Source organism: Stegostoma tigrinum, chromosome 10, assembly GCF_030684315.1.
Source record: "Stegostoma tigrinum isolate sSteTig4 chromosome 10, sSteTig4.hap1, whole genome shotgun sequence".
Taxonomy (NCBI): Eukaryota; Metazoa; Chordata; class Chondrichthyes; order Orectolobiformes; family Stegostomatidae; genus Stegostoma; species Stegostoma tigrinum.
In genome coordinates, this window is record NC_081363.1 from 74,330,888 (window position 1) to 74,349,068 (window position 18,181).

The following is an 18,181-nucleotide window of genomic DNA, read 5'->3' on the forward strand; positions in this document are numbered from 1 at the left end:
GGACCAGGGTCTGATTCCACCCTCGGGTGACTGTCTGTGTAGAGTTTGCCCATTCTCCCCGTGTCTGCGCGGGTTTCCTCCGGGTGCTCCGATTTCCTCCCACTATCGAAAGATGTGCAGGCTTGGTGGATTGGCCATGCCAAATTGCCCGTAGTGTTCAGGGATGTGTAGATTAGGTGGGTTATAGGGGATGGCTCTGGGTAGGATGCTGTAAGGTTCAGTGTGGACTTGTTGGACTGAAGAGCCTGTTTCCACACTGTAGGGATTCTATGATTCTATGATACAAAGCCCTACTTTTAATTGTATAAGTCCTCCCCTTGTTTGTTTTACCAAAATACAATATTTCACATTTATACAAATTCAACTCCATCTGCAACTCCTCAGCCCATTGATCCAGTTGATGAAGATCTCTTTGTATTCTTGGATAACTTTCTTCACTGTCCACCAATTTTGGTGTCACCCGCAAGCTCACTAACCATGTCCTCTGTCTTCTCATCTAAATTATTTATATAAATGACAAATAAAAGTAGATGGAACACCACTGGTAACAGGCCTCCAGTCCAAAAGTAAACAACCCTCCTCCACCACCACCACCACCACACTGACTCCTGCCGTTAAGCCAATTTTGTATCCACTTGGCAAGTTCGCCCTGAATCCCATGTGATCTAATTTCACTAATCGATCTAGCATGTGGAATCTTGATGTGGAGGTGCTGGTTGGACTGGGGTGGACAAGGTCAGAAATCACGCAACACCAGCTTATAGTCCAAAAGTTTTATTTGAAAACACAAGCTTTGAGAGCCTCAGTCCTTCTTCAGAGATAGTGTCAGACACAGAATTTATAAGTAAAAGTTTATCATAAGAATTATAATGAAATAATTTATAATAAAAGCAAACAATTATAAGTAAACGTAGAACCTTGTCAAAGTCTTTACTAAAGTTCAAGTAAACAATGTCTACAACTCTGCCCTCATCAATCTTCTTGGTTACTTCCTCAAAAAATTGTACCTCGTTTGTGAAATGCGATTTCTTCACTCAAAACCATGCTGACTATCCCTAATCATTCCTTGCCTTCCTAAGTCCGTATAAATCCTATCTTTCAGAATCACCTCCAACAACCTAGCCACCACTGAAGTCAGACTCACATGTCTATAGTTGCCAGGCTTGTCCTTGCAACCCTGCTTAAACAAAGGCTTGCCATTAGTTATTCCCCAGTCATCTGGCACCTCACCCATGTTATAGATGATACACATATTTCTGCTAGGGGCCCCACAATTCCCCCACCCCGTCACCCCCAACCTCCCACAAAGTCCTGGAATACACTAGATCAGGTATCGGAGATTTATTCACCTTTTATATTTTTTAAGACCTTCAGCTATGTCATGTGAACTGCTTTCAAAACATCAATATTTATTTCTCCACAGTAAAAATTGATGCAAAATATTCATTTAAATATTTAAATATTCATTTAATATCTTTCCCATCTCCTCAGGTTTGACACAAACACAATCTCTTTGATCTTTTAAGGGACCCTACTCTCTCTCTCTCTCTCTCTCTTTCTAGTTGCCCCCTCTTGCTCTTAACGTACTTGTAGAATCTCTTAGGATTCTCCTTAACCTTATTTGCCAAGACTATCTCATATCCCCTCTTTGCCTTCTGATCTCCCTTTTAAGAATATCCCTGCACTCTTTATACGGATCTCTTGAACGCAGTTGTCAATTTCTAACGTGATTCTATTTTATTCTTGACTAGAACCTCAATATCTTTATTCATCCATTGTTCCCTAATCCTACCAGCTTTACCTTTCACTCTAACAGGAACATAATGACTGTGAATGCTTGTTATCACACCTTGGAAAGCCTCCCACTCGTCAGATATCCCTTTTGCTGTGAACAGTCTACTTGAAACTGAATGTGCTTCTTTTCATAATCGTATGTACAGGCTGCGCTTCATTCTCAGGAAGGTACTTTTCTACATGCTGAAGCGAATAAATCGTCTTTGAATTGTATCTTTCTACAAAATCAATTGCATCTCTATATGTGCAATAGGAACACATATATTAAATAATTCAGAGAAATCAAAAAAGTGATTGAATTTTAATTCCAACCTATAGATGCAAATTTTTCCCTGAATACTCAGGTATTTCAACATGCTATTTATTGATTGAAAGTCATTGCTAGTAGAACAGCAACTCTTATGGTAATGGAAGAGTTCACTTTATTGTGACTATTTCATTTTCTGTAACCACATCACTGCCCTTGTTTTTCTTTTAAATGAGACACCCAGCCATTTTTACCATGTACAGTCGCTTTCAATTCAGATCTATCACCTGGAAGAGTGGCGAATACCGTTCATGACATACATTTGAGTGACTCTGCGTCAGTGTTGTAACAGAGATTAGATAATTCAGTGATTTTCAGTTTGAATCTGACAATTCCTTGCTATTCCAGCCATCCCATTGTGATGGATTGTCAGTTGCAATCATATCAGTGGGGGAACTGTTACTTGCAGTCTTTTGCTGGAGAAGAGTAAGAGGCCACTCCCAAAGCTAATTCCGTTGCAGAAGTCTTTCAGGACAGCACAATAATATTTTTCAGGGTGTCTTCCTTAAATTAATAATACTTCATTTAAGCAGTAGCTCTCCCCAAAATGTTGTATGGTTCAACCGTGGCAAATGGTGTTGAGGAAACTACACTAACAGCAGTGATCTGTTGGTTATGAGGAATTCCAGGGTTGTCCAGGATATAACGAAATCAGGAATGCTACAACAGGACTTGGAGCAGAGGCAACAATTGTACCGAATATCTGAAACTACCACAATAGCTTGGGCAGGCAAGGATAGTTAGAAAACCTTTCCTGGACAGCTTCATGTGACTCTGAGGAAGACTAAGGAAGCATTGCAAAGGTTGTGGAAAGGAAACCGATAACTGAAACAACCCATCTCATTCAAAAAGACAATAACAATGCAAATTCATTTGCCCCTTTTGTTGCTGAGCTGTCTGAAGGACAGTTTGTAATGTAGGCCTCTTGCCACAACCAATTGATGCTGTTAACTAGCTTTCATGTTGTGAAGGGGGCAATATTTTTGTGAATTGTATAAAGAGTTCAGATTGTTTAAAATACTGAAAGAATAAAGTGGCTACAGTTCAGATATCTTAGTTGGAAGGTGAGAAATGTTTTCTTCTACTGGTTTCTGCTAAAATCAGAAGATTTAATGAGAGTAGTCTTTTTGGATCCAAAGCGCAGGAAATTTACCAGAACAATAAAACTGTGAAGTTCAAAGTTTAAAACAATTGGAAATTACTAGACCGAAGTTAAAAAAAACTGCACCTTGTCTAGTCAGTTACATTAAATGTATAATGAACACAGTTACTTATAATGTAAACCAAACTTCTTAGATCAAGTATCCTTCTCCTACAACCATTTTTCTTCCACCCTCCAATGGCACAATGAGATATTTATCAGAAATTGGAACTTCGTTAACCATGCATCTTGAGGAATCTTTCAGAGGTTCATAAAAGGTTTGAATCTTCCTGGATCTTTAGCTTACTTCTGGATCACTTTGTTCCTCTAAATGTCTTCCAACCATTCCTTCCAGCTGTTGCTAGCATCTTGAGCATGGTCGACTTGGATCAGAACTCTCCTGGTTCCATTATTCTTTAACTTTAGGGTTTTGATTCTAAAGCCCTGTTCTCTTTCTCTCCTGTTTGCAGCCATGCACTTAAACTCTTGCAGTTGTTCTCTCATACTTATGCTCACCCACCAGCTGTCCATTTTTGTTTTGGCTGTCCCAAAGGTTCAACATACAGCGTGGGAGTACTTTGGGCAAAAGTAATTGTAAGCTCATTTAGCCCACTCTCAAATTCACCGCTTCCTGTTTGAATGAGATGTTTCTTTCCCCAGGCTTGTTCAAAACGAAAAATTTAACTCCTGCTTGAAGCAGAGGCACAACCACAATCTGCTCATTCCTGTAATGAATTTTGATTGACCCTTGGCTGTTCTGTTTATCTCGCTAGGCAACCCTGTCACGTGATCGCATATTAGAAACCAGGCGCTGTACAGAAACCATATCTCAGAGAAACCTCTACCATGAAGAGACCATCATGCTAATATTAAATTAGATTTTCCCCAAAAGCAAATGAGCAATAACACTATGAATGACCCTTGCTGCATATTCAAGCACATGCTCTAATTTAGGGAACCCTGCCATTTCAATAGATGGAATATTCCAATTGCTAATTACTATTTAAGATTCATCCTTGGTTTTGTCTACCAGGCCCTGTTAGCCACCCAGACAGATAGATCAGCTGACAGTACCACGTGGAAGCTGAATTGATGTTTACTGTTGTGACACGGCATGAGAAATGAGGGTAAAAAAAATTAGAGACAGGAACAAGACAGAATTGTGGAATGAAAAACCACTGCCTACAATCTTTAAAAGAAAAGTTTTAGAAAATTATGTTGAAACTTAAGAGTTATTACAAGAGTTGAGGTAACTTCATAAGACATAAGATTAAAATTCGAATGGTTTATGAATTGCATTCGAACCCCTGGTTTCCAGCATGGCCTCATTTCCCACTAACCACCGTCGACAGATGATACCACAGTCTCCATAAAATTAAAACCTTGGTAATTATGGAAGTAGTTTAATTTAAAGCTTTGAGAGGCTGTAAGATCACAATTAACATCAATTATACAAAAGTTTATAATAAAGGCTGCAGCCTGCTTTAAGCACCAGTTTAAATTTAGCGCACTTATGCTAGTGTGCAATTAGACACCAGCTGTAGTATTGTGGTGATATTAAGTACAGGGTGTTAACAAGGCCAGTTCAGAGCTCTAACTTCCGAGTGCACAGAGAGCAAAAAAACCAAGAGACTCGTTTTCATTTCAGTGTGTGCTGTGCCAATCCCTCTCTAAAGCAAGCTGACACAGCCAGCCTGCACTGTCTGCTCCACACAGCATTCTAGTCAGAGGAAATAAGATATCAGTTGATTTTACAGTAAAGGGGCTGATGGTACAGCCCATAAACTGGAACATGCTATAGTTACGCTACTGCCTTTGCAAAGCTAAAGACGTAAGTGCCTGCTTCCTGAGATGAAAACAAAATATGCTGGAGAACACTGTGGGTTAGGCAACATCTGTGGAGAGAAAGCAAGCTAACGTTTCGATTCTAGATGACTTTTCATCAGAGCTTTCCTAGATTTGGCCAAACAGCATTGCCTAAATCTAGTACTGGCAAATCTGTGATCTAATTTACATCAGTATGAAGCTGAATCTGCCTAATCTGCTTTGCTTTGATGTAAAAGGTGCAGAATAATTGGCTTATTCTATGCAGTATTAAAAATAAATTAATAACCATTTTACTAAATTTCTACATTAATGTGACATGCCCATTTATTTTCAATTTGCTTGTAAATTCTCAGTATATTTTATAAAAATAAATCGTCAACCATTTTGTAAGTACAGACCTTTTATCCCCCCAAACAACAATGTGGCTCAGGAATAATTAGCTTATACGAATTCACATGTACAGGAATAGAGATACAGTACTTCATGAGGTTGAGTCCTGAACTAATAAATGCAGCATCAGGGAATGGCGTATTTAATGCTGCTATGTAAGGGTAGCGTTTGCATAACTGATTAAGAAATGTGTGTAACATTGTCTACCTTGTAATCGCTGTTGAAATATTATCTTTCTTGGACACAAAATATGTTTTATTTGAAATCACTTTGAAATCTGTGATCTAGCATGAGAAGATGGAGAGGGGGCAGCTGGTGTGAGAGAAAGAGGGAAGTAGGAAGAAGGAAAAAGGCTGGCAACCCAGAGAAGCAATTAGACACTGAGAGTCATGGAGGGTGAGGAAAGAAGGCACTGCAGATTATTGGAGGAGGGAGTGGGATGGGGGGTGCGATGTGATGGTACTGTGGGCCATATATGAAAGGGAGCTAGCATGGAGTTCATTGGGTGGGGCGGGGGTAGGTGGGGAAGAAGATGACATTGCGGGAAAAGGAAAGATGTGGAAGAGAGTAATAACACTTGGTTATCTCTTGCCCCGCTTGCCTGAATGAACAGCAGTGAAACCAGCAGTCACAATGAATAATATCAGGCAACTTGTTTTTATTCAACAAAGAAGTGCAGTAATCCTTTCCAGAATCTTTGGTTTTTAAGACTTTCTTTTCCCCATTTCAGTTCATAGTATAAAAAAAAGTTAAATAAAACGATATCATCATTATAATTGACATCAGTTCCATAATCCCACTATTAAGCATTGATCATGATTCTGTGCATCACTTCTAATTTGTACGGGTACCCAGCTGATATAGCATTATGGATACACAGCTCCCAGATTTAGTAATCAGTCCTAAACTGTCCTGTAATAAATAACTGGGGTAGCCGGATTGAAATATTTGTGGACAATTAACAAATCTAAAGGAAGCTAAAGTCTGATTAAACTCAGTGCCTTACAAAGGTGAAGTCTGTCCATTCATGGAGAAGCTTGGTATGGAAGGTGAGGCTGTGTTCCTGAACACATTACACCCCAATGCTTTGCAGAAAAGTTGACTGGGTACAAATGTCTTTCTCTGTTTCTGAGTCTCATTCTTCAAACGGTTGCTTCAGCCTGAGTTAGGTATTCCTGCTGTGGTGCTACGAGGTTTATTTATGGAATCAAAACACTATGTGGGGAGAGTGAAATCACACAAGCCAATATATTTTTAATTTATCGCCTCCGATTGCAAGGGCTGTTTGTGACTGAACTGTGAGCAACAGCTTCTCTATGCCGATAACAAAGCTCAAAGTATATGAGTAATGAAGGTTAGACTTTATCTATTAAGGATGTTACCACAGTTCAAATGGATTCAGAATAAAAATGCCACACTCTTGTGATAGCATTTTATTGAAATGTTATGCCCAACCATAATTCCAACTAAATGGAAGTGTGCTGTACCTCCAGCGAAGCAGCAGATACCACATTTCATTTCTATGGACCTCCTGTCCAAATAATGATGTGTTCTGCATAATAATATATTATTATTACTATGATAACAACAATGCCCTTGTACGTAAACTTCAGTTGTAGCAAAGTGCCCATTGTAGTAGGAAGTTGAAGCTTGCGTTGGACTGGAGAGTCCCTTTCGATTATCACTATCTGCATAAAAGATTTTGTCAAGTTTTTCAGTGCTGTTGGCCACAACCAGGATCAAATCTGGAGGGGCATGTATTCACTTTAATGCCCTGTTTAGTACATTACATTATTGTCATTCCGTAACCATTTAAAAGAATTATTTTGCCACACTATTCAAAGCCTCTTTTTGGGATGGCCAGTCACTGAAAATTATACACAATTTGTTTATAATGTCTGTGCTAGGTTTGTGAGAAGTGCAGGTCAACATGAAAAGGAGGAAGGAAATAATAGTAAGACAAATAAAGGCCATTACCTTTAAAGTTATCTCCTTTCTTCAAGTCATGAAACCAATGTGTCATGGTTCCTGCTTAGATTGTAAAAATGTTCAGTATAAATTGCCACAGGCTATTCAAATATCAATACACATTTATTTCTGATTGTTGTTAAGAAGAGATTGTCCTTTTTGATAAGCAATGCAAAGAAATCTGAATTAATCCATTTGGAAAAAAACAGAATAAGGCACTTTAGTAGTCTGGACAAGTTAGAAAAGCTGGGATGTTTACCTTAAAGCAGAGATGTTTAATAGAAGAATTAAAAGACGCATTTGAAAGTGAGTTTTTAATGCTTTAGACAATATCAAATTGTTTATTACTGACAGAAGATATATGTGTGTATTTGAGTAGCCACTAAAGAGTGTAAATGAGTCACATTGCAGGCTGAGTTGTTAAATTGCTTTTGCTGGTGGGGAGTTGGTGGGGGGGGTGGTGTTCTGTAATCTGAGGACACAGACTGAGATAATTGTCAGAAGATCTATAGTGGCGGCCTCGAGGAGAATGTTTTGTATGCGGTGAAATTGTTAAAGCCGGGAATGTCTTCCAATAGGGTGGCAGAAACAGATTTAGTTGTAACTTATAAAAGGGATGCAGACGCATTCTTGGTCGAAGAACGATGTAGGCTAAGGAGGAAGAAGAGCACCGCATTCAAACTGATCACTGTTTGAATAGTGGGACAAGCTGTAGCACTGAATCACTTTAGCAGTATAAGGGTGGGGTTTGAAGAGGTTAGAGCTGCAGTTGTCTGGAATTCTCGCATAACAATTGAGAGAAAAAGAATGGAAAGCAAACAGTCCAATTTGTAGGTTTAACATATCCAAGGACTAGATCAGCGATGGACATACCTGTCTGTGCTGAATGTCTTCTGATGAGGAGATGACAATTTTTTAAAAATTATTGGGCCCATTAATCACATGGTTTGCATTGTGGCCCTCTGGTTGTGAATGCGAGATTGTTTGTCCATCTCTAACACTTGGTCAGAGTTTAACAGCATACCCATCTTGCTGATCTCACCTCTGCTGACTGTCGAAAAGAATGAACCCAGTTGCCTCACTTCCCCGTCATTTCTATTGCCTTTTCTGCAAGTTGCTTCTTAAAATATTCATCTGTTTTGTTCCTATTTAATATTATGGATCTGCTTCTGCCATTGTTTCTTATGTGTGGCATTACTTGTTCTAATACTATTCAGAACACAAAAGAAAACCTCATGGGACCTTCCATTTTTCTCACAGCAAATATGTTATGTTTGCAATACAATTTTTCAGGGCCTATTGCAAAGTGAATTATCTTAAAAGTGTGTAATTACCATGGTAACTTATCTTCTGAAATAACTGAACAATTTTCTTACACTAATTCTCTTCTCCAGCCATTCAGTACATCCCCTTCCTGCAGCACTGCCACTGCCCTGCAGAACCTACCCCAATCCTTCAATTCTGAAACAAAAACAAAAATTGCTGGAAAAGCTCAGCAGGTCTGACAGCATCAATGCAGAGAAATCAGGGTCAATGTTTTGGGTCCAGTGACCCTTCTTCAAGAGCTCCTCCAGATCTTGTTTGGGGATTGCTTTGTAACAATCCCCAACTCCAGCCCGTCCAACGTTCAGCTGCTGAGGCTCTATCTCTGAAATTGTCTTGCTAAACTTCTCCACGTCATTGAATGTCTGTCCAAGTTTTTAACAAGCCCTATTTAAAAACTTATTGAAATTTGATGGCCAAGCTCTTAGTCGTAGAGTTGTACAGCAAGGAAACAGACCTTTCAGTCTAACTCATCCATGGTGACCAGATATCCTAGATAAATTTAATCCCATTTGCCAACATTTGGGCCATATCCCTCTAAACTCTTCCTATTCATATATCCATCCAGATGTGTTTTAAATAACCGCAAAAATGACTAGAGAGTATGGGGTCTCAAAAATAACAAACAGAAAGTGGTCACCAACTTTTTAAAACTGTCCCTTCCAATGGGTATCTGGAACCTGAGTTTGGCATCATTTCAGGTCTTGAGCACCCACTTTGTTTTCTCTTCCCATTAAGAACAGGGAGCCAACCAAATGTAGGAAACCATGGATTCCAATGCTCCAGAAGATTCTGACTAGTAATAACATTGTTATGCTGCACCTCTGGACAATTAACACTAGCTTTCAGAGAGCATTCATTAGATTTGCACTGTGTTAGGCAGATAAAATGACTTACATTTACATTGCAGTTTTCATGAACCCTGGCTCTAAAGCATTTTGGGACATTCAATGAAGTAAAATTGGACTTCGCTGTAGGGTGGGGCAATTTGTGGCAGAGTAGTAGCTTCCCTGCCTTGAAAGCTCCAGGTATGTCCCACTTGAGATGTGTTGGCCATGAATGGTGCTTTCATAATGTGATCAATGAGTTGATTATCAAGCTGCAATATTTTCCTGTCGTGTAAAGTAATGGTTATGAAAGAGTTATTGTGGAGCTACAAAGCCTCACAGGCACAGACAGTGCCCAGTGATAACAAAAGAATGCTACATCTGTAAAACTGTAAGACTTACAGAGAATGTATAGGACTGGAATACTATTTTAAAGCAACAAAAAGTGTTTACTTATGATGATAAGCTAGTTAGACCTCTTACTTTATACCTAAGGTATTCATAAGGGAAATTAATGATTTAACAAAATTGTTAATTTATGTCCCTGGGTAATTCATAAATTTTAAGGTCACTGCAGGAACAAGTGTCACCATTCCTTCAGATCAGATACTGTGGCTGAAGAAACAGTAAGTTATGGTTTATGAAGATAAAACTATATGTTCCAGGAGTTAACAACTCCAGAGATTAAAGATGTGCTATGATTAACACTAACAGTGAACGAGAGGCGAAAATATGTATATGGGTCAGAATCAATCTTGTCACCTCTGAACTTGCTTACATGTCTTGGCCTCAACATCCTTAAAGATAGCAGAAAGAGTTTGACGAGTTCTCCAAGAATGAGTCCAGAAACAAACTGTTATCAGCTGACAGGTTAAGGAGCACCAGTACAATATGTCATTGGGCTTCCTAAATTCCTGGTAGGACTCCAAAAAGAAGGAAAAAATCAATTGAGATTACCTCTAATAGCAAAAAAAATTATGTCATACGGACGAGGGGACCTGCAGTGGCCTGCAAGTGAAAAGAGGCTCCAGCAGATTCAATAAGAACCAAATGGTAATTGAGTATGCACTACCATTCGCTAGTAATGTGTTGAAGACTAAAATACCAGTGAGATGGCTGAGAACATAGTTTAAGCACTGCCAGCATTTCATAGTTATTGCTGATTTATTAGCTGTGGATTGAAGACTAGTGATTCGAGCATCCCATCGGGAAGATATATTGGAAAGAATACATCAGGGATATTTGGACATTACCAGGTGTACAGCTGAGGCAAGCAACGGTGTGATTGCCAGAGATCTCAAAGAAATGAAGATTTGCTAACTCACTGCAAAATCTGTGAACATATGTAGGATTGTTGGGCCTGGAAAATGCTTCATTCATTATTGAAATTAGAGCCGGAAATAAGTCTCCAAAGTTTGACCAAAGAAATAAATGCCCCAAGAACAAGAATGAGCAGTAAAACCCAGCTGATGTCCTTTTGAGGAGCCTTTAACTGATCTTGTTCAAACAAAAAGACACCATAGGGTGAACAAATGGATACAGCAGATTTGAATTTGAAGAGCGATAATGAGATAACACAGGTTAAAGAGTAACATTTAAATCCTTTATCTCCCAAGATTAGAGACAGAAATAATCCTTAGTTAAGAAGTAAGCCTCCAGCAACATGACTGAGAATGTTAGCATGTCTCCTTCTCTAGAAAGACATCCACAGGGGCCAAATTAAGACATCTAAACTATTGAAGCAAAAAGCCTACAAACTTCAACGAAGATGTATCGGCAGATGGAGAGTAAAGGGTCCCTTGAACCAAAGGGAGATGAGCAGCATAACGATTCCCATGGAAGTCTGAGCCACGTCTACAGATGCAGGACATTGTGCAAAAGAACAGATTTCTTGGGTTGAACATCCAGGATGCTGCAAAATAAAACCATCCAAACCACAAAGCAATTTCTTCATCCCGAAATCCAGATTTGTACTAAAAAAGTATTTATTTCAACAGAGTTGGCTATTCATGAGATTAAATATCTCTTCCCCCATCTCCCAGATGAGGTTAAAGAGGATTGATAGGAGTCAGCAGGAGAGAGTTCCTGATGTGATGGAAACTCGAGGCATTTAAGGGTGCTCCAGATAAAGTAACAGACCAACTACCGAGCTTATCAGGAACTACATTCTTCACAAATGGCATCCAAGAAATCAAAAATCCTCCACTGTATGAGCGATTCATGGAGCGCTGAAGGTCAAGATCAGATTCAAGATGAACAGCCCTGAAGACAAAGACCTACCAAATCTTCCAAGTCAGAAGGAAGTGTTTTGCAGAACAATTGTGCGTCCTCCAGTTGTCTAGTATTTGTGAAATCAGAAACTGGGAGTCAGGGGAGTGATGAGATTGGGTAGTGATAAATGTAAAAGTACAATGTCTAAATGTTAAGTATGGAATTAAAACACTGCGGGGAGATGTTGTATAAGAATTCTTCTGGAAGAGTTAAAGTTAAAGTTGCAGTGAGCTTCCCTCAATCTGGTATGTTACCCAATCTTTGAGTAGAGAATTGGGCAGTCTTGCATGAGATCCTGGTTCCGGGCTATCTTAAGTAATTATACTTAACTAGTCTGTGTAACTTGTGCTCAAAGCTATTGTGCAATGAATTACCTCTTATTCTGTAAGACCAATGGCTATTGTTGTTTGCACCAGTACTGGGGAAGGAGGGTAATAAAATGTGAGGCTGGACGAACACAGCAGGCCAAGCAGCATCTCAGGAGCACAAAAGCTGACGTTTCGGGCCTAGACCCTTCATCAGGAGCTATTCTTATGGGACGGGCTTCACCGGAATTATGCTGGGACTGGAGTAATGGTGAAGCACATAATTAGGGCTGCAGACAGGGCTTTAATTTAAATTTGGGGGTGGGAGGTGGGGGGGAGGGGTTTGTTGGAGTGGAGCAGAAAATTACCCACAAAAGGAAATGGGAAAAGGACTCAGAAGTGGTTACTAACATTTCCAGAACAATTAATAGGATACAGAGTATGGAAAAAGCCAGTAATCTAACTTCAGGCTCAGCAAATAAAGGGAGAACTATGAGAAGGGTGGGTGATCAATGCAGGACTGAAAGTATTGTACTAAAATACACGCTGTATATGAAACAAGGTGAATGAGCTTGTAGCACAGATTGAAATGGGCAGATACGATGTTGTGGATAGCTGTAAGCGGATCAGAGGTGGGAACTAAATATCCGAGGATGCGTGCCCTATCAAAAGGGCAGGAAGATGGGCAGAGAGGGTGAGGTTGCCTTGTTAGTAATAAATAAAATTAAACCAATAGCAAGGAGCGATATAGATATGGAAGCCATAGAATTAGTGTGGGTAGAATTGAGGAAATGCAAAGGAGAAGGGACCATGATGGGAGTTATACACAGGCCTTGTAGTAGTAGTCAGAATGTGGTGAAGAAAATAAATCAAGAGTTGGATAAAGCATGTAAGAAAGAGTCTATTAAAATAATCATTGGGGACTTCAATATGCAGGGGGACTAGGAAAATCGGGTTGGTAGCAAATCTAAAGAAAAGTAATTTGTGGAAAGTGTACAAGATGCTTTTTTGGAGCAGCTTGTCGTAGATCCCAGCAGGGAACAGGTAATTCTGGATTTGATATAACAAAGTGTGGGGCTGGATGAACAAAGCAGGCCAAGCAGCATCTTAGGAGCACATTCTGGATTTGATGATGTGTAATGAGGCAACTTGACTAGGGAGCTTAAGGTGAAGGAACCCCTAGGGGCCAGCGACCATAGTATGATAGCAATCACCCTGAGTTTGAGAGGGAGAAGCTGGAATCAAATCTAATGCAAATAAAAATGAGTAAAGTTAACTACAAAGACCATGAGGGAGGAGCTGACCAGAGCTGATTGGAACAGAGCCTGGCAGGGAAGACAGTACAGCAGCAATGGCAGGAATTTCTGGGGATAATTCAGGAGGCACAACAGAAATTCATCCCAAGGAAAAAGAACCAAGGACTCTTTGCCACTCCTTAGTTCATGCCATACTTCATACCAACCACTCCAATTCACCCAGTGTCTTTCCCTGTAACCATAAAAGACCCTATCTTCCGCCTGGGCACCCTACATCCTAGAGGATTCAACAGTGAGTTCTCCAACTTCAAATAATCTTCCCACCCATCCCCCACCTCCTCCATTCCATTCCACCTTCTGACCCTCCCTTCCAGCACCAACCAGATTCGTCCATCGTGTTGACCAACCACGTTGTACTTAACTACCGGCACCTACCTATCACCACATTCTGCCTCCACCCCACGTCCCCTTTTTATCTGCAGCTCCCCTGACCCCCACATCCAGGTATGAAAAAGGGTAATGCCCAAAACATTGACTTCTCCTTTCCTCCAGATGCTGCATGGCATGCTGTGTTTTTCCAGCCTCCTGTTTGTCTACCTTGGATTCCAGCTTCTGCAGTGAGGCAAACATTGCTGAGAAGGCAAATCAGGGACAACATAAAAACAGAGAAAAAGCATACGATGTGGTGAAGATTGGCTGGAAGCCAGAGGATTGGGAAACCTTTAAAAACCAGCAAAAGGACAACAGAAGAAACAATAAGCAGGGAAAAGATGAAATATGAGAGCAAGCTAGCTAGTAATATATAAAAAGTTTGCAAGAGGTTTTCTAGATGTGTAAAGGGTATAGAGAGAGAGGCAAGTGCAGACGTTGGACCGCTTGAGAAGTAGCAATAGGAACAAAGAAATGGCGAAGGAACTGAACTGGTACTTTGCATCAGTTTTTGGAGTAGGAGACACCAGCAGTGGGCTAGAACTTCAAGAGAGTCTGGAGCAGAAGTGGCCACCATTAAGGAGAAGCTTCTGGGGAAGCTGAAAAGCTTGAAGGTGGAATTGCTGGACTTGGGAGGAGGTTCCCAGAAGACTGGAAAATGGCTAATGTTACATGCCTGTGGAAATTATAGATGAGTTAGCCTAACCTTGTAGGTTGGTAAGATTTTAGAGTCCATTTTTAAAGGTGAGAGTGCAGAATACTTGGGGGTACATGATAAAATAGGCCCACATCAGCATGGCTTTGTCAATGGAAGGTCATGCCTAACTGTTGGAATTTTTTGAGGAGGTAATGAGCAAATTGAGCAAAGGAGAGTCAGTGAACATGGTCTATTTGGATTTCCAGAATGCCTTTGACAAGGTGCTGTGTTGGAGCTGCCAAATAAGATAAGATCCTGTGGTGTTAGAGGCAAGGTTCTGGTATGGATGGAGGATTGGCTAACTGACTGGCAGAAGGCATAGAATTCAGATGGTACCTGGCGACTAGTGGAAACCCACACGGGTCTGTGTTGCGACCACATCTATTCACATTATACATTAATGATCTGGACAAAGGAATTGAGGGTATTGTTGTGTCATCTGCAAACTTCACAAAGATAGGTGGAGGAACAGGTAGTGTTTAGGAAGTGGAGAGGCTGCAGAAGGGCTTTGGATAGGCTAGGCAAGTGGGCAAGGAAGTAGCAGATGAAATACAATGTGGGAAAGTGTGAGGTTGTCACTTTGATAGGAAGAATAGAGGCATAAACTGTTTTCTTAATGGGCAAAAGCTTCAGAAATCTGAAACACAAAGGGACTTGGGAGTACTAGTTCAAGATTCTCTGAAAGTTAACGTGCAGGTTCAATTGGCAGGTGGAACGCCAATGTAAGGTTAGCATGCATGTTGTGATGGTTAGAATACAAGAACAGAATTTACTGCTGAAGCTGTGTAAGGCTTTGGTCAGACTATATTTGGAATATCACGCGCAGCTTTAGGCCCCACATCTTAGGAAAGATGTGCTGGCATCGGAGGGGGTCCGGACAACAAAGGCAAGAATAATCTTGGGGATAACGGAGGAGCAGTTGAGGACTGTGGGTCCAGAGGGTGGTGAACCTGTGAAGGCTAAGACATTGAGCGTATTTAAGACAGTGGTAGATAGCTTCTTGATTAAAAACCGAAAGAACTGCGGATGCTGTAAATCAGGAACAAAAACAGAAGATGTTGAAAAAGCCCAGGAGGCCTGGCAGCATCTGTGAAGAAAACAGTCAGACTTAATGTTTCCTTCTGAGGAAGAATCACCAGACCCAAAATGTTAACTCTGATTTTTTTCTTCACATATGTTGCCAGACCTGCTGAGCTTTTACAGTGACTTATGTTTAGGTTCTTGATTGTAAGGGGATAAAAGTTACAGGGAGAAGGCAGGAAAATGGCACTGAAAAACATGTCAGCCATGATAAAATGGGGGAGCAGACTCAATGGGCTGAATGGCCTAATTCTGCTCCCAGACTTTATGGTCTTATCACCTTGCTGATAGTGACATATATCCTTAGATTCATACAGAAAGGAGGATTGGTGGCAGCACTATATCTCAACCATGCAGAGCCCAATATGATGATGAGATGACAAAAGCAGGAGGGAACTTCAGTTTAGCCAAAGCCAGCTGAAGCCAATGACAAGCTACTACAACATCTTGTCAAGCATGAACATTGACCAGCATGTGGAAATCTACTGTCAGTACAGTAATCTCAGTGCATGATACCTGATGGAGAGAGAGGGAATATCAGACAGAAGTTGCTCGTTCTCTGTTCACCATTTCAAAAAAAAATTGTTCATCAGATGAGAACATTGCTAAACCTGCATTTACTCATCCTTAATTGCTCAGAGGGTCAACCACGTTGCTGTGGGTCTGAAGTCATATGTAGGCCAGACCAGATAGGATTGCAGATTTCCTTCTCTAATGGACGTGGGTGAACCAGATGGGCTTTTATAACAGTCAACAAAAGTTACACAGTTGCCATTAGGCCAGCTTTTTTTTCAGATTGTTATTGAATTCCAATCCCAGCATCTGCCATGAATTCAACCTCTGCCTCCAAAGCACTGGCCTGGAGTTGTGGATTGTGACATTCCCACTGTATCAGTGCCTGCCCTGCATCAGACTAGAGACGGGCCTTTTGACATGCTACCTTGCATATCACATTGCTGTCTTTTTAAAGTGAAAAATGCTCGTGGTGTAATGAGCAGACGGCAAATAGTAATGAAATTGATCGCAAAATACATCAGTTGGATGTAAAGTGATGCGGCTTGATGAGGATGCCCTCAGTTGATGTGTGTGTTCCATTTTCACTGTGATGGAAATTCCCTTTGCAATTATCCCATACCAAACAATCCCCAGTGTACCAGAATCACCATATTATGTGCAGTTCCTTGTTACAAATTCAATTTTTAGTGTCAGTGCTCCAGCCTACTTTAAGAATTCTAACAACTGATCCCTTGTGCTTTTTCTTCATTTTTTTTCCCTCAAAAGCTTGCTTGCTACAAGCGGAACTAGTGAACTATGAACGAGTAAAGGAATATTGCCTCAAAGTCCTGAAGAAAGAAGGGGATAATTTCAAGGCCCTGTATCGTTCTGGTGTGGCTTATTATCATCTCGGAGATTATGATAAGGCATTACATTACCTGAAGGAAGCAAGGAACAGAGAGCCAACAGGTGAGCTATTTCCCAATATACCCTGCAAAAAGGTGAGTATTAAAGTGCACATTTTGTGTGTGTGTGTGTGTGGGTGTGTGTGTGTGTGTGTGTGTGTGTGTGTTGTGTGTGTGTGGACATATACACAATTAAGCATCATCTTCATTTCGATTGATGGTTGTAGCATGTTCAAAGCAAACAGCATTTCTTTTTTCCCAAACAAAAGGAAAATTTGCACTCTATATATTTCATATGAAACCCTGAGTTAAGAATCTAACATGTTATATGCTTGCTTTAGCTGACAACTGGAGGACTGCTGCCTTTGAATATTATTGCGTTACCTGATATTGCATTGTAAGAAAACTGGTGCATTACTTTGTCATCCCTGAGTACAGGCAAGGATGTGACTTGGTGGTGAAAGGTGTATAAGTTATCATTTTAGAAGCTGAACTTTAAAATAGAGACAAAGGAATTTTATTGAGTCCTGTGAAGGCTTTTGGTTTAAAAGATTAAGATCTGGTATGTGCTGCGTTGGATTGTGGTGGAGACATGTTCAAGCCACGACATTCGAAATGGAGTTGGATTATTATCTGAAAACGAAAAATATGCAGGGTTATGGTCGGGGGTAGAGGGGAGCAGTGGGAGGCCGTTAGCAATAGATGAATTGCTCTGCGTAGACATTGTCACATAGCATGGAAACAGACCCTACTGTCCAACTCGTCCATGCTGACTAAACGGGTCCCATTTGCCAACATTTGGCCTATATCCCCACAAGCCTTTCCTTTTCGTGTATCTGTCCCAATGCCTTTTAAAGGTTGTAATTACACCTGCCACTTTCACTTCCTCCAGCAGCTCATTCCATAAATGGACTGTCTTGTGTGTGAAAAGGATGCCCCTCAGGTCCCTTTTAAATCATTGAATCTAATCCCCACAGTGTGAAAACAGGCCATTTGGCACAACACATCCACACCAACTCTCTGAAGAGCATTCCACCCAGACTCAACCCCCTAAACTATTCCTGTAACCTTGTATTTCCCATGGCTGATCTACTTAACCTGCACATCTCTGGACAATTGAGCATGGCCAATGCACCTAACCTGTACATCTTTGGACTGTGGGAGAA

The 18,181-nt window shown here is 40.6% G+C and overlaps 1 protein-coding gene across 1 annotated transcript in view; it reads left to right on the forward strand.

The window, feature by feature from the left end:
• Nucleotides 1–18,181, forward strand: part of LOC125455729 (tetratricopeptide repeat protein 9A) — a 68,608-nt gene that overhangs the window by 38,458 nt on the left and 11,969 nt on the right. The window contains exon 2 of the mRNA XM_048538101.2: nucleotides 16,897–17,079. Within this exon, the coding sequence (XP_048394058.1) occupies nucleotides 16,897–17,079 (183 nt within the window). The remainder of the gene's footprint in view (nucleotides 1–16,896; nucleotides 17,080–18,181) is intronic.